The sequence below is a fragment of the Ambystoma mexicanum genome, chromosome 5p (assembly GCF_040938575.1).
Source record: "Ambystoma mexicanum isolate Mex_15411 chromosome 5p, UKY_AmexF1_1, whole genome shotgun sequence".
Classification (NCBI taxonomy): Eukaryota; Metazoa; Chordata; class Amphibia; order Caudata; family Ambystomatidae; genus Ambystoma; species Ambystoma mexicanum.
Window position 1 is genome coordinate 1,204,577,375 of NC_090930.1, and position 14,322 is coordinate 1,204,591,696.

At 46.5% G+C, this 14,322-nt stretch overlaps 1 protein-coding gene across 1 annotated transcript in view; it reads left to right on the top strand.

The window, feature by feature from the left end:
- Positions 1 to 5,834: 5,834 nt before the first annotated feature.
- PHLPP1 (PH domain and leucine rich repeat protein phosphatase 1) overlaps positions 5,835 to 14,322 on the top strand; it is a 1,441,444-nt gene continuing 1,432,956 nt past the window's right edge. The window contains exon 1 of the mRNA XM_069613677.1: positions 5,835 to 6,709. Coding sequence (XP_069469778.1) covers positions 5,995 to 6,709 — 715 coding nt within the window. The 5' untranslated portion in view covers positions 5,835 to 5,994. The remainder of the gene's footprint in view (positions 6,710 to 14,322) is intronic.

The following is a 14,322-nucleotide window of genomic DNA, read 5'->3' on the forward strand; positions in this document are numbered from 1 at the left end:
ACGCCCGCTAGGACATCCAGACCGAACCTCCAGGCCAGGCCAGATTTTGGAGCCAATCTTACATAACACCCAGGAGGGGGTATCAAGACTAAGTCTGTGGGAATGGTTCTAGGTCATTTGGTCGAAAATAAATGGTCGACAGGACAAATGGTCGACACAATTTGGTCGACAGGTCAAATGGTCGAGTTTTTTTTTTTGTTGGTTTTTTCACTTTTTTTTTTTTTGGGGGGGGGTCCCCCCAACCCCTTTTTTTTTTGCTAAAAACCACTTTTTTTCCCTAAACGAAAACCTAAAAAATATATATATATATAAAAAAAAATTCAACCATTTGACCTGTCGACCAAATTGTGTCGCCCATTTGTCCTGTCGACCATTTGTCTGTCCACCTGTGGGAATCATTCCTCTTTTCCCTGGAGGGATAGTAGCTTCTCTGCTGCTACAGATAACAAAGCCTATGGAATCTTTTGTTGAGATAGAGGGATCTGAGGCTCTATGACTAAGGTTCTGGAATGTTAGGGTTCCCAAATTTGTCTCAATTGAGTCACATCCCACACCTGACACCATATATGTCACGCCACTTACCTGGAGACCGGGATTCTCTGTACCAGCTTTCCCCTCCTCCTCTTGGCGTATCTACCCGCGCTTTCGCGCATTGGGGATCCGCCACAGGAAGAGCATCGGGGGTCCGCGCTGGAATCCCTCTGCGCATGCGCGGGAAATCGCGGTCACGGTTCCGTGCATGCGCCGTGGATTGGGCCCTCGCGATTGGAAGGGCTTGCATCCCAAGCCTCGCTTTGGGTCCGCCGGCGCCCGGCAACGAGACGGCTTGCGTCTCAAGCCTCGCGGGTGCCGGTGACCCATAAAAAGGAGCTGTGATCGGGAGCAAGTCGCGTCTCAACGTGGTTTGTTTCCTATCGTGTTGCCCGCTCGCTCGGCTCCCGAGTTCTTCCTGTTTTGCTCCAGTCTGCAGCTCTGGCCCCTGGTTTTTCCTTCCCATTCCTGTTCTCCCTCTCCAGTGGGTCCTTCGGGCCACTTGCTTGTCCAGACCTAGCTTTGCTGTGGGTTCCCTTTTCCTGTTCCTGGGCTCCCTTCCCTGTTTGCAGGCTCTCTCCCTGGTTCTTGGGTGTCCCTATTCTTGGATCAGTTTCCCTTCCTCCTGCCTGAGCCCTCTCCAGTTTCAGTCCCGGACTTTTGGACAATCAGTTGTGGCATCTATCTGGCCTGTCCTATCATAGTCTGTTTCCAATTGCCTGCAAGATCCTTGCATTCCTGTGGACAGGTTTGAGTCAGCCTCTGTCTTCTCCTTGTTGATCACCTCCGGCCAGCATTGGACTTGAGTCGGCCTAAGCATCTGCTTCATCTCTTCTGGGACTGGCTCTTCTGGATTTCACCCTTTGGCAAGAATCTTCAGACTAAGGACTTTGAACTTCCGCCTCTCCTGCTAATGCTTGCACTGTCAGTACGTCACGCTAATCAGGAGAGAGCATCCCGTGACGTTGGGAGTCTGTCCATCTTCCACCCAGTATCAATCTTGGGTGGTGGAGAGGCTGGTTCCTCGTGTCACTCGCTCATCAAGCAACTGTTGTCAGTCTGGCTGCCACGTCAAGATCAGCAACCAAGCAGAAAGGTACGCAACATTCACGTGATACTCACCTTAACAATATGTAAGTAAATTAAACAGGAATGATGTCCAATGGATAAGAAGAAGTGACCAAGGGAAGAGACTGAAACTGCAAACAAAATTAAATATTATTCAATTTTATTATTATTTGATTTTTTATAAAAATTCTTACAAAGTAGTTCACTAAAACAGTATTCACTCTTCACTTCATCCATTCATTCATACTTAATTCATACAAAAACTTCATACAAAAAGACCTACAAACAGAAAACATTCTGTCGTTTCTAATCATCAATGGAACTCATTTTTATATCCATAGACAGTTCTGTTCCAACTTTGTGTAACTTCCAATTTTAACTAATAGTGGTAATACTATTGTTACTATTAGTCCACACAATAAACAATGCACCACCACACAATGGCCTAAAAAAGAATGCCCAAAATAGAGCCATCAACTTCCATTTAATGAGCACTTACAAGACCGGGAACGACTTCCCACAACCTACAGCAAAACATGCATCTCAGTTTGTCAACACTGTGTTTTCACACCCACAGCACCATCAATGTACAGCAACATCAGTGTGACAGTGCCAGACTAACAGGTTGAGCAGTAACTCGCGACATTAAATACCAATAAAAACACTCAACCCTACTAACTGTTGAATGCCCACACAACAACATTGCAAATAGTAATGCAGATGGCACAAATTGCAGCACTACACATTGAACGTTAGCGCATCTAAAAGGAATAATGCTGAAAAACTTGCACCAATACTTTCAAGTCACCATTGTATCAAAGTGGCACAAAAAAAACGTCCAGTACTTGGAATTACGTTGCAGACCATCTCACAAGATGTGGCAGGCTCCTTGTCGCAAGTTGATAAGACTTTCTGTTGAAGCTCCCCCTGACACAGCAACGTGTCTATCACATTATTCTAGACCAAGATGACTTTTGGCTGAAGCGTCAATAAAAACAATTTAGCATTCCTTTGCAGAAAACTCCACAGTAGATAACAACCAATGCAGGACGCTGCACAACCCATCACCATACTTGCAGTTCCGATACTGAACTTTGCATCTTTAAGCCACCCCAACACCGAAGTTGTGTGTTATGATGTGATGTACTGTCAATTACCCGGAAGCCCCTGGGAGCACGTTGAGCATGTTGGGACACGTTGGGAAGGTCATTTTCTCATACATCGCAGTGACATTGACACTAACAGCTGCCGGCTGTAGGAACGTTAGACTAACATTCTTTCACAGTGAACCTTCACCGATACCCCCTGCAGGCCGATGACGTCATCATTGCAGAGTTGAGCGCTGAGCTGCACAGAGCTCCAGGTACCAACGGTCATCCATGCTACAGCAGACATGACGTGTTCACAAAGGAGCTCCTAGATACAATTAGTTGCGCTGATGATTTCCACAGTGTACCGACATCAAGCTGTATGGCTTGCCGTTCATTATACTCGATTGTAATTTCCACATCCGCCACTAGTTCCCCCGGCACCGTAGCCACTGCCAAAATAAGCCACGACTCCCTTCCTTGGCACTATGTCAGGCCCAACACTTCCAATACTCCTTCTAACCACTGTGTAAGGTGAAGGGAGTTAAGTATGGCTTGATGACAGAACAAGGTGAGTAGCGTTACCCCCAAACACCTCCAGGTGTCCCTGCTCGCACAGTCATACAGGGCAAAGGGTGTGCTCACCTTGGGACTGGGGGGGGGGGCGGTGGATGCCTCTGATTCCACACTGCTTTCTGGTGGGCAACTTCCTTGCCACCATTGTCTTCTGTTGCGGTTCAGGTCCTTTTCTGTAACTGCTTGCTCCTTTTCAGTTCCTGGATCCCCTCAGTCACCAAAATCCTCATTGCCAGTGTTACATTTGATAGTTGGGGTTGTACAGATTACTCAGGAGCCTCAGGTGACATAAGTGGTCTTTACTGGGTTCGTAAGTTACAGGTAAGAACAACAGGGTAGATATGAGACAAGTTCATGGGAGAGACGCATCCACCGGTCCGCCTTTGCCAAGTTCCCAACTGACTTTTCTGGAATCACAGCAACTTACATCATAGCATTCTACCCAGCCAACACTCCATCTTCAACACTCTAAGCCCAGACATACACACATAAGGAAATAACCAGAATAGGTAAAACCCAGCACAATCCCATCCTCGTCCTCAACTACTGGTTGTGCTAAACAAAAATACAGGGAACAATCCCCACTAACCGCCTAAAGCAACAAATCCATTCTCACTACATGGCACCAACCACTAGTTGGCGTCCACAAATGTGGGCATCAGTATTCCACTCACTATGTGGCCCACAATAGCCGGGCATAGGGCTCCTGCACGCCATTGTACCACCCTAGGCGGGAATACCGATCCCACACACCAATTGTCACAACCAAAAACCCGGGCATCCAAACCCGCACCACAATCGACACCAGACCTGAGCAACCATATGCTCCACCAAGTGGCACCAGCACTGGGCAACCACATGCTCACAATTGAGCAACCCATGCTCATATTCACTGCCCACAAAGCATCCGACCTCGCACCACTATTGGTAAGAGACCTGAGCAACCATATGCTCCACCTAGTGGCACCAAAACTGAGCAACCACGTGCTCACCATTGAGCAACCAGTAACGTTATGGCGTGGGTGATGACAGCGTACGTTTGGCTCTGCAGGCCACGAACATCATGAAAATAGGTGGAGCATATTGTTTGGACAAGTGATGTCAGTTTGAGGGGCAGGCGATCTATATTCTTGCTGTGAGGGCACTTGAACTTAGAGCGATGTATGAATGGATAAGATTAGCACAAGATGGCGACGGCCAACCCGTTGTTTTCGCATATGTAAATGTGAGAAAAACTAAGGTAAACGGCATAGGAAAAATATTTAAGATTGATTACAGTATGCTTGGGACAATAACATTTCTGAGCGAACTTCCCCTTTAAGGTCCATAGTGACATTTAATACACCACTCTTAACTTTTTTAAAACATATCCTTTGAACCTGAACATTGCTTCTGAGACTATTGCCCGTCTACCAGTATTGAGACCCAGAGTTACTCCTTCATCCTAAAGTCTGCATAGTCTGTGTTGTCCTTTATAGGGGTGGGTTATTAGTCGTTTTATTTGTGTGTTGATATTTTTAGATTGTTAAAAACTCATATTTTTATAGAACATTGCTTGGACATTTCCTTTATTTTGGCATTACGGTACTATTTTTGTTTGTATGCTTCTTCAGTAGCTCATATCCATCCTGAAAGGTATAACCTGCCCTCAGTCCACATTACCTGTGGCTTGTGCGCGTTTCACCTTATGATTGGGATCACATCTGGTAGTAATATTGTGGGACTGAATTGGAGTTTTATCTTCTACTAATAATCCCTGTAGAGAAGTAGTAATTTCTTTAAAGTATCAAAGTCAGATTATGATCTATAGTGAATTAATGTTCCAATCCAGCCTGCATTCCAGCTAGTGTCCAATTGACCTACGACATGCTCGGTCATTTTCTGTCTAGATTAGCCTTCGTACACGCAGCCCTGAGCGTAGATGCACGTTTCTAAGTATTGCCTCAATGTCAGCATTAACAACATGGACAAAGCGTGTATACGTAAGATCTCCCCAATTATGAGGGGCGGCTCGGCCACGCCCCCTCAGGCTGTCCACGCCAAACATGGCCACGATTCGGAAGTGACTACGCCCATATGAAAGGCACAACACGCCAAGTAGTAGTATACAGCTGTGTTTAAGAGGTAACATGGGAGGGCAAGGTATACAAAATGAAAGAATTTGAACTTAAATGTTAACGAGCTCCCTCGTGATAAGAACGGTGAATGTTCGTCGACGTCAAAATAGCAAGTGGTTAAGTTAAAAATTGATTCAGCTGTAAAAGGAATGGTTAGAGAAGTATTACGATTTTGAAAAGTCATGTTTATTCTGTCCCATTGTTTATGCTCAGTGTGTGGCGTAGTTTCTGCGAGCGCAGATGCGCGTAGTTGAAATCCAACCGAAATCCAGTAGATCCGTTCATACTGTCCTATAGAAGAAGCTAGGTAACCGTTGAATTGAGCCGCGCTGGTGACGTAATGGTCGTCACCACCCCCGTACGGCATGTCAGATGGCAGTCCTTCAGCTATGTCTATGTCGGAAACCCTGACCCGATGGTAAACAGCCCGGCTAAGAGTCACGTTTTGTGCTAGGCATTCTGGCTCCGCCCCTTTATCCTGTGTCACCTAGTGAATATGCAGAAACGTCTTTCAACCCAGCCGAGTTGACGCCTTGTTTTCATTTTTTTTCTGTCACCATATTAAATATTCATGAGACTGTCGCGCGGCAAGGAGGGGGTGGAGCTGCACGCGGATGGCGCTGGAGACAGCTGCGGGCCGGGCAGAGGGCGAAGATGCTGTGGATTCGGACATAGACCGCCGTGGCGTCCGTACGTGCGGCGCTGCTATGGAGCAGGAGCCGGGAGGTCGTGAGGGCTTGAGCGAGCCGGGGAGCCCGATGCGCCCGCTGCTCTTACTGCAACCCGACGGCGGCTCTTCCTTGCTGCGGAGACGGCGGCGGCTGCGACGGGAGCCGGGCACGCCCTCTGAGGGCTCCCGTGGCCGCAGTTTGCCACCCGGCCCCGCGGCGCTGCAGCCAGCCGACCGGGAGTGGGTGCGGGCCGAGCGAGGTCGCGGTTGCCTGCATGTGTCCCTCTGGCCCCCGGCTGCAGCCCCGCCGCGGCCCGTGCTCTGCACGCTCAGCACCACAGCCGGGGAGCTGGCGCGGCGCTTGCTGCCACCGGCCGGCCGTGCAGGGGGTCCCGGGGCGCTGCGGGTGCCGGGGACAGGGGCTGGCAGCAGCGCGTCTTCCTCCTCTGAGGAGCTGTGCTCGGAGCCTGCTGCCGGGAGTGAGCCGCCCGCCCTGTATATGCAGTTACACGGGGAGCCAGCCCGCCGCCTGCGTTCGCACGAGAGACCCCTGCACCTGCAGAGCCGCTACCTGCAGCGCCTGGGCTTCCGCCAGCAGAGCCGGCTACAGGACGAGGGGCTGGAGCCCGACATCGCCTGCCTCATCCGCTTCTACGCAGGTACATGGGGCTGCAGGGTATTAAGTTCTTGAGCGGGGCACAGGTCACCATCGCACTCCAGGGTAGGGTTACCACTGTATGCTGAAGTTGCACTTCCAGTTGAGGGCGCAGTGCGTTGACAGGCACTTTACAATGGATCTGGTGCCTCCTCATGGCCACAGTGCACGGGTTATCATTGGTCAGTGGGGTAAGCGATACATGGGTGGCCTTACAACCCAAAGTATTATATGGAAGGCTAGGTACATTGTTGGATACTGTGTACTGAGAAAGCAAAACACGCGAACGGGAACATGGCCATTGCGTGCAGAAGGGCTCAGTGGTCACAAGATGCATCCATTGACAGATGGGTGGAAAGGGGTACAGAGTCAGGGGCAAGGTAAACGGCAAATAGTACATCCTCAGTAACGTAATTAATTATACTTTTAAAAGGTGCAAATTAACAAGAGGGGGTCCTGGGAGTCTCTCTGCCCGTCATTACGAGAGCCTTACCGAGATTCTTTAGCTCACTATCGTTCACAGAGGAGAAATATCCAAAACATATCAGTCCTTGTCCTTCCCTGGGACAGTCCAGCACTTAAATGTTAGGCAATTCTCCTCTGAACAAGAGTACCAACAGCAACCCCAGACATGTGTTTTGGTCTGGTTGGAACTCGTCAGTGAGGTGGAGCTGTGCCTCTCTAAGAATCAGTGTTGCCAACTCCTCAGTAAGGAAAGTAGCTATTGGCTGTCATAAAAGTATCTAGAAGTAGCTAAATGATGTCTGCTTAATTTGCATAATTGGTCAAGTGCATGATGGGTGATTGCCGAGGGCATGGTTGTTGGAGCCTCTCATTGAACCCACCCCTTTTTTTTATAATAAGTCACGAATGCACAGATACAACATGGGCATGCAAATGCAGTAGTATTTAATTAAACCCCACAATGATTGGGTAGGCTGTTATTAATATAATGTATTGCATGTTCTGCTGTATCTTCTTAAACATGTACTGCCATTTTTAATATGCTAGTATTTTATAATCCAGCTATTGTATATATGTAAACACATTGTCACAATATTAGTTTGACAACTCCAGAGAAATTATATTTATTATTAGACAAAGAAAAACATACCAGAAAAATCTATCAATGCAGAGTAAGGTGCAGGGCAAGGACGTTCTCCTATTGGTCTGAGCGGGAAAGCCTTTAAGATAAGCCGAAGCAATAATAAGCCGCCATTGCACACATACGAGGCCTTATAACCAGTGCTGCCAACTTGGCGACTTTCTCTGTATTTAGCGAGAAAGCACAGCCCCACTTTTTTCTATTGGTTTGGAAACTTGTGTAAATGAAGTTAGTCTCCAAACCAATAGAAAAAAGTAGCTAGATTTCTCGCTAGCCGCTTTTTCTAAAAAATAAGTCGCAGAGGGTTGTGCTTTCTCGCTAAATATAGCGAGAAAGTCGCCAAGTTGGCAACACTGCTAAGAATGGTGAGCATGGGGTCCACGTCTGGATTCCCCCAATAACTTGGATTGAGTCCCAAAGTTACTTTTAAGCAAATTAACAAGGGGGGGGGGGTCCTGGCAGTCTCTCTGCCAGACATTAGTCTTGCTTATGAGAGCCTTACCCAGATTCTTTAGCTCACTATCTTTCACAGAGGAGAAATATCCTTGTTTTTTGCATATTTAAGTAACTTTGGGCCTCACCCTAAGTCACTAGGGGAATCCAGACGTGGACCTCTTGCTCACTATTCTTAGAGAGGTACAGCTCCACTCTAATGATGAGATCCAACCAGACTATAACACGTGTCTGGGGTTGCTGTTGGTACTCTTGTTCAGAGAAGAATTGTCTACCGTTTAGGTGCTGGACTGCCCCAGGGCAGGACAAAGACTGATAGGTTTTGGATATTTCTCCTCTGTGAAAGACAGTGAGCTAAAGACTATGGGCAAGGCTCTCATAACCAGAAATGATGTCTGGCTGAGGGACTCCCAGGACCCCCCCCCCCCTTGTTTTTTGCTTTTAAAAGGTGTCATCAGCTGTTTGATAGTGCGCAAAAAGGCCTTGTTCAGGTTCACCTGTGTACCCAGTAAGAGGCTTCTGGTTTTAATTGGGGTGATCTGACTGTGCAGAAACACAACCCTGCCCGTACATATCACTTGTGGTGGTGTTGAAACCGGGTCGGCAGGCACGTTCTAGAAACCTAAATGGGGAGGAGGTGCTAACACTTTAAATGTTGGGAGAAGCCTAACTTCAGGGGCAAACGTGTGGTGGGGCTGAGCCTGGTCAGCTCAATGGTGTTGCGCCACTGCCTTTTGGTGAGTTACTTTGTAAATGCTTTAGTTAGTGAGTCGTTTCACTATGCACTTTGGCCTGCCAGTGATGTGAGGTAGACAGACACTCTCGTTGACAGGCGCGGAAGCGGAACCACCACAATTTCGAAGCTCGTTTCTGCTGATGTGCTACTTAGCAGAGGGGGAATCAGAGCAGGTCGGAGGTCTACCGACTGACTTTTTGGGAGCAGGGGCACGTCACTGAATTGGGTTGTGTCTGCAATTCACCGACATTGCCATGCCCAGGTCGAGGTTAGAACTAGTTAAGTCTGTTGTCGTTTCTAGATAATATTCCCTAGGAGCTAAGGCTGTGTATGCTTGGTCCTAGTAACCGCCTGACTTGGAATGTAATCACAGTTGGCCATGTAACTGTCCAAGAGCACCTTCATCTCTTTGCAAAGTACTTTGGCAGTTCTCAGCCAGTGGCAGTCCAACGCTCCTCGTCTGTTGGTAATGTCTATTTATTACATTAGCTTGTTATTTGAAAAAACATAAGTCCTACATATTTGGGCCAATGTGACTTTGGGGTCTTGTGATACCTTATTAGCGGATGCACCTGTGTCATGACTTTATTGCTGGCTGTCACTTGTGTTTAATTTTATTATGGCTTCTATTGTGGCCTATGTAATGAGATTCCTGGTGTCTTGTGTTCCAGAGATTCTTCTGTTTGAAAATTGTGCCGTTTCATAACATATTGGGCCAGTAACACCATGACAACTTTTAGTTGAAGAGTGCTGTAAGTCCGCATTTGCCTTTCGGGGGCCTATTGGCTTCTCGAAGCCTGCCAAGAAGCAGCCTCCTGCTTTGTGTCTAGTCCTAAAAGGCCATTCAGTACATACGAGGTTTTGAATGTTCTTTCGCAGGAAAAACAGAAGCTATTAAACAATTGGACGTAGATGATGCATTCTACAAAGCTATGGCTTTAAGAAACACCTACCATACAGCCTGACACACTTTATTCACGCACAGCTCAGAACAAGTGGGGATTTTTAGATGTTGCAGCAACTCCACAAAGTTTCATGCTTGTACAAACTCTGGTAGTAAGGCAAGATGGGTAATTTTGTCTGCTGACATTGTCTGTAGGCCATTTTTAATTGTGCTTTACATGGGAAATATTTTTAAAAAATATCTTATTTTACATCCGACAAAGTGCAGGATAATACGTGCCAACATCAGTGAACAATTCTACCCACTACCCTACCAAGTCTCTTACCCCTCTGTTCCCCCCTCCCGGCTGACCGTTTTTTGAACAGCTTATTCGGAGGATGGACATTGCAACTACGTGGACCACGTTCCCGTTCCCCTATTGTTACCAAGCTACCATCAGTCCCACTCACCGCAAATGTCATCATATTTACAAGTGCACCCTCTATTTTTTTTTATATCCCAGTTGGTCCCATTTTTTTTAATAGTCTCCGTTTCCCTATGCCATTTTTTCAATACATGGAGAGACTGGTGCCCTCCATTTCCCTGCAATCCCTCTGTTTGCTAAACTGAATGCATTGTTCAATAGTGTCATCTGATATCTAGAGAGATCCCCATTTGATCCCATCACAGGTAATGTCCCTCTCGGCTCCATATCCACCACCCTATCCAGTACTGCTTCCATTTACCTTTTTAACCTCTTTCCAGAAACGCTGAAGTTTCACCCCCTCACCCCCATATCATATGGTAAAACGTGCCCCCGCTTACAGCTTCTATCGTCCAAGCCTCTTCCCCTTTTTCTTAACCGGCCTTTAGAGTAATATAGCCTGAGTGAAATCTTAAATTGTATTAATCTCAATTTGGCTGACATGACTTTCCTATGATACTGCAATGCATCCCTCTAATCCCTCGCTATTTCTCCAAGCTCTTTTTCCTACCTAAGTCTCAAGTCTTCCAATGGTCTGGTCAAGTGGAATGCTATGGCTTTATAGACTGCTAATGGTGATTTTTTTTTAAGGGAAGATGGGCATCTTGCCCCATGGAGTTCAAGTAGGATTGTACAGTGACCTCCCAAAGTCTGTCCATAATAAATCCAATGGCACTGGTGCACAAGAAAGGTTCTGTGCACTTTTAATTTTCTGGTTGGGCTGCAGAAAAGATTGCTTTGGATGTTGCTTTCTCTGTAGCCTAATGATTCCCTGGTTTTTGCCCCACCCAGCTCCTTGAGGTTTTCTTGCCTTGTAAGTATTTGTTCATCATGTGTACTGGGTAATGTGGGCATTATGGCCGATGCTAAGACGCCTCGATGTTTACATTGCTACTAAGTGGAGCAAATGCCTTCTGTCAAGTGGGGAAACCAGTACGTGGAGAAGTGCTTGCAAATCTTACTTATTTTGCAGAGTAATGTAATTTTATTTATGTATTGAGCATTTACGCCTATACAACCAAATGGTGTTTCTAAGCACCACAAGACAAAAGTGAGGAGCGTACAAGGGGAGTATATTTAACAACTGCAAAAGCAGTAAATAATCAAACAATCGTGGTCCTACTAGGCCTCATGGCATTCGGACGTGCAAATGCAGTGACGAGAAGTACAGGGAGGGGGGAGGGAACAGGCGCCAGCCGAGGAGAGAGACCTACCCCCCACTCTCTGCTTGGAGAAGCGTTTGATCAGCAGAGTTGGAGCTAGAAGAGCGGAGGGCTTGAGCAGGGATGTATTTAGGGAGAGATAGTTGGAGGTTGTTACTTTGCTATGAAGGCCTGTTTTATTATCTCCCTACCCAGTAAGGTTTCCTTTTTCAATTATGGATATTGAAGCTGGTTCCTTAAAACAAGCGTAGTGCCTTGTCGGGAACAATGGCAGTAAGTAACATTTTTCTTCAATGCATGTAAACGTACCTTGGTGAGTTACTTCACATTTAGTGACTTTTTTACGTAAGTTTGTGTGATCATTGGCCTTGTCGGGAGTAGTAATCGTGCAACCTCCTGTAACTCATTGCCGCCGCTGGCACCACTGTAGTAGTCCCCTTAACTTGTAAGTGAAGTAATGACAGTGCTGTGCTAATTTCAGTAGGAAGTCTACACATATAAGCAGGAATCTTGATTTATTCAGTTGTAAAAATTAAAATGTTTTACATTGTGGATCATTCGTTCCTTATTTTGGTGTGTATTTATTAAGCAATAGTTGCAGAAGTGTCATAGAATTGTACTTGTTTAATTAAAATCTCTCGTCCATTTAATTCTACTGGCCTGAATGAAAACCATGAACCCTCACCCCCCCCCCCCCGGGCATCTATTGAAAACCCAAACCATATAGGTCTAATCTACTCGAAAAGACAGGATTATCAATTAGCTCTCTTCCAGTCTACAGGTCCATTACCATATCTGCCATCCTTCCCTGCGGAATCGCTGACTTCCGTTCGCTTGGCTTGAAGTCCTGTAATTTAAAGGGGAGGATTTGAGTTATTGGGGAGTTGGAGGGGGGTGACTAGGAAGAGGCAGCATGTAAGCCCTGGTGTGTGGGTGCGCACGAATTGGCAGCACTCTCTCTGTGTGCTTGGTAACATTCTAAAGTGAGTTGGGTTGTCTTTTCAAAGAGAGAAGTTCATGGTGATAACATCCTTCTTGGGTACCCTCCTTTTTGTGTGTGCAAGAAACTGGTCCATGTTTCTAGTGAAGGCCGAAAGTTGAACATTTTTGACTTAATGGGAGGTAGGTCAAGGGTGCCTGTGTTAACTACTTGCTGTCCCTGGTTGTAAGTGTATCAATGTGTGCTGTATATGGGTAGTGTTATCCTGGACCCATGGTGATGTCATACCTGTTGCTGTGCCAAAACTGTCATGTGTGCGTGTCTGATCTTTGAGTTTGCCCTTGCCTAATAAGCGGGTCCCATGGGAGCGGCCTAGTGAATAGACCTGTTTCACCGACTTCCAGAAAGTTGGGTGGTCCACTAGTGTGCAAAGTTGCTTGTTCCTTAACTTGAAAAGGTTAGTGGGACTGGTGTTAAAGGAACGCCCCTCTCTTCCCTCCCCCCCTCCCCCCTTCCAGTTTCCTTCTGTACTGTGGAACAGTCACTCTGTTTGCTTTTGCTGGATCAATGTCTTGCTCGGTACATATGGTAATATCTCCAGTGTGTCTTCTAACACCCTGCCATGTATGGTTTGGTGGATGCTGTAGGTTTTTTTAAACTGCTTCCTGACTTTCCCTGAAAACCAGGGCAAGATCCAGAATTCCGTGGTGGTATATTTCCAGGCTGAAAGGAAGTCTGATTGCTAAGGTATTCTATGTGGGGGTTTTGGCATAGCTGAGGCTTTTGGCACCACCCCGTATGAAATACCAATGTAACTGCAAGGATTCTACGCGGAAACGAGAAGTATGGCATGGTGCATTTGGTCGATCTGGGTGGAATAAGTGCTTTCTGACAAGTGCTTAAACGTATGGTTCCAATTTAAGAGTTGCAGAAGTAAAACAAAATCTTTGGATTTTCTTCTAAGCCTCAAAATGTGCACTTGCCACTAATCATGGTCTAGTGATAATTGACTCTGTAAGAAATAATGGTGTGATGGGAGTATGTGAACTGGGGAGGTGTGACGTAACTGCTTAATCCTGGCTAATAGCTTGCAACTTGAAATGTTTAACGCTGCCGTAATCCTGCCTGCCAATGGATTGTCATGTGATTTATTATCTTATTTGAGTTGGTCCGGATTTCACTAGTTTCTTGCATTGACTCAGTTATATATAGGCTGTTTCTGGCTAGTTCTTATTGGCTTTTTGATAACAGTGTTAGCTGGTAGACGATTATGTTGTCTGCTGTGTAGTTATAGCACGTGTTCCTTGTCTGTGAACACTGCTGAGAGGCTTGGGAGGATAAAGGAACATGGAACATCAGTGTTGTCAAGTCATGTGCTACCCTGAATAATTTCCGTTTTTTTTCCCTTCGTCTTTGTATTATATTGCCGCCCTCCTCTTGAGGGCACAGTGATGCATCAGAGCCTAATCGGAATTCTCCTGCTAATCAAACTCTTCCCTCCCCACGTTCCTTTTTGTTTACCTCACAGAATGGCCCAGTCTCTTGCACTTGCCACCCCTCGACTGGACTACTGTAACCCCTCTAAACCTGGCTTCTGGGCAAATTCACTCTAAACCGCCAGAGCACTTGTGTTCACATAGTTTTCTGAATATAGAGAACTAACGAAGCTTGCAGCCTTGGAGGTCTCTTTCGCGGTCTCCTGATTACGTTACTGGGATTTAAACCACCTCTGCTGCCATTTATATGGTCTGTCTCAAGGAGCTCTGGTGGATTTAAAAGGGGTGGGGTGAGTGAGTGGGTTATGATTCAAGATTGCTTTTGATATTCTGTTGGTGTACTGATTGGAAGTACCC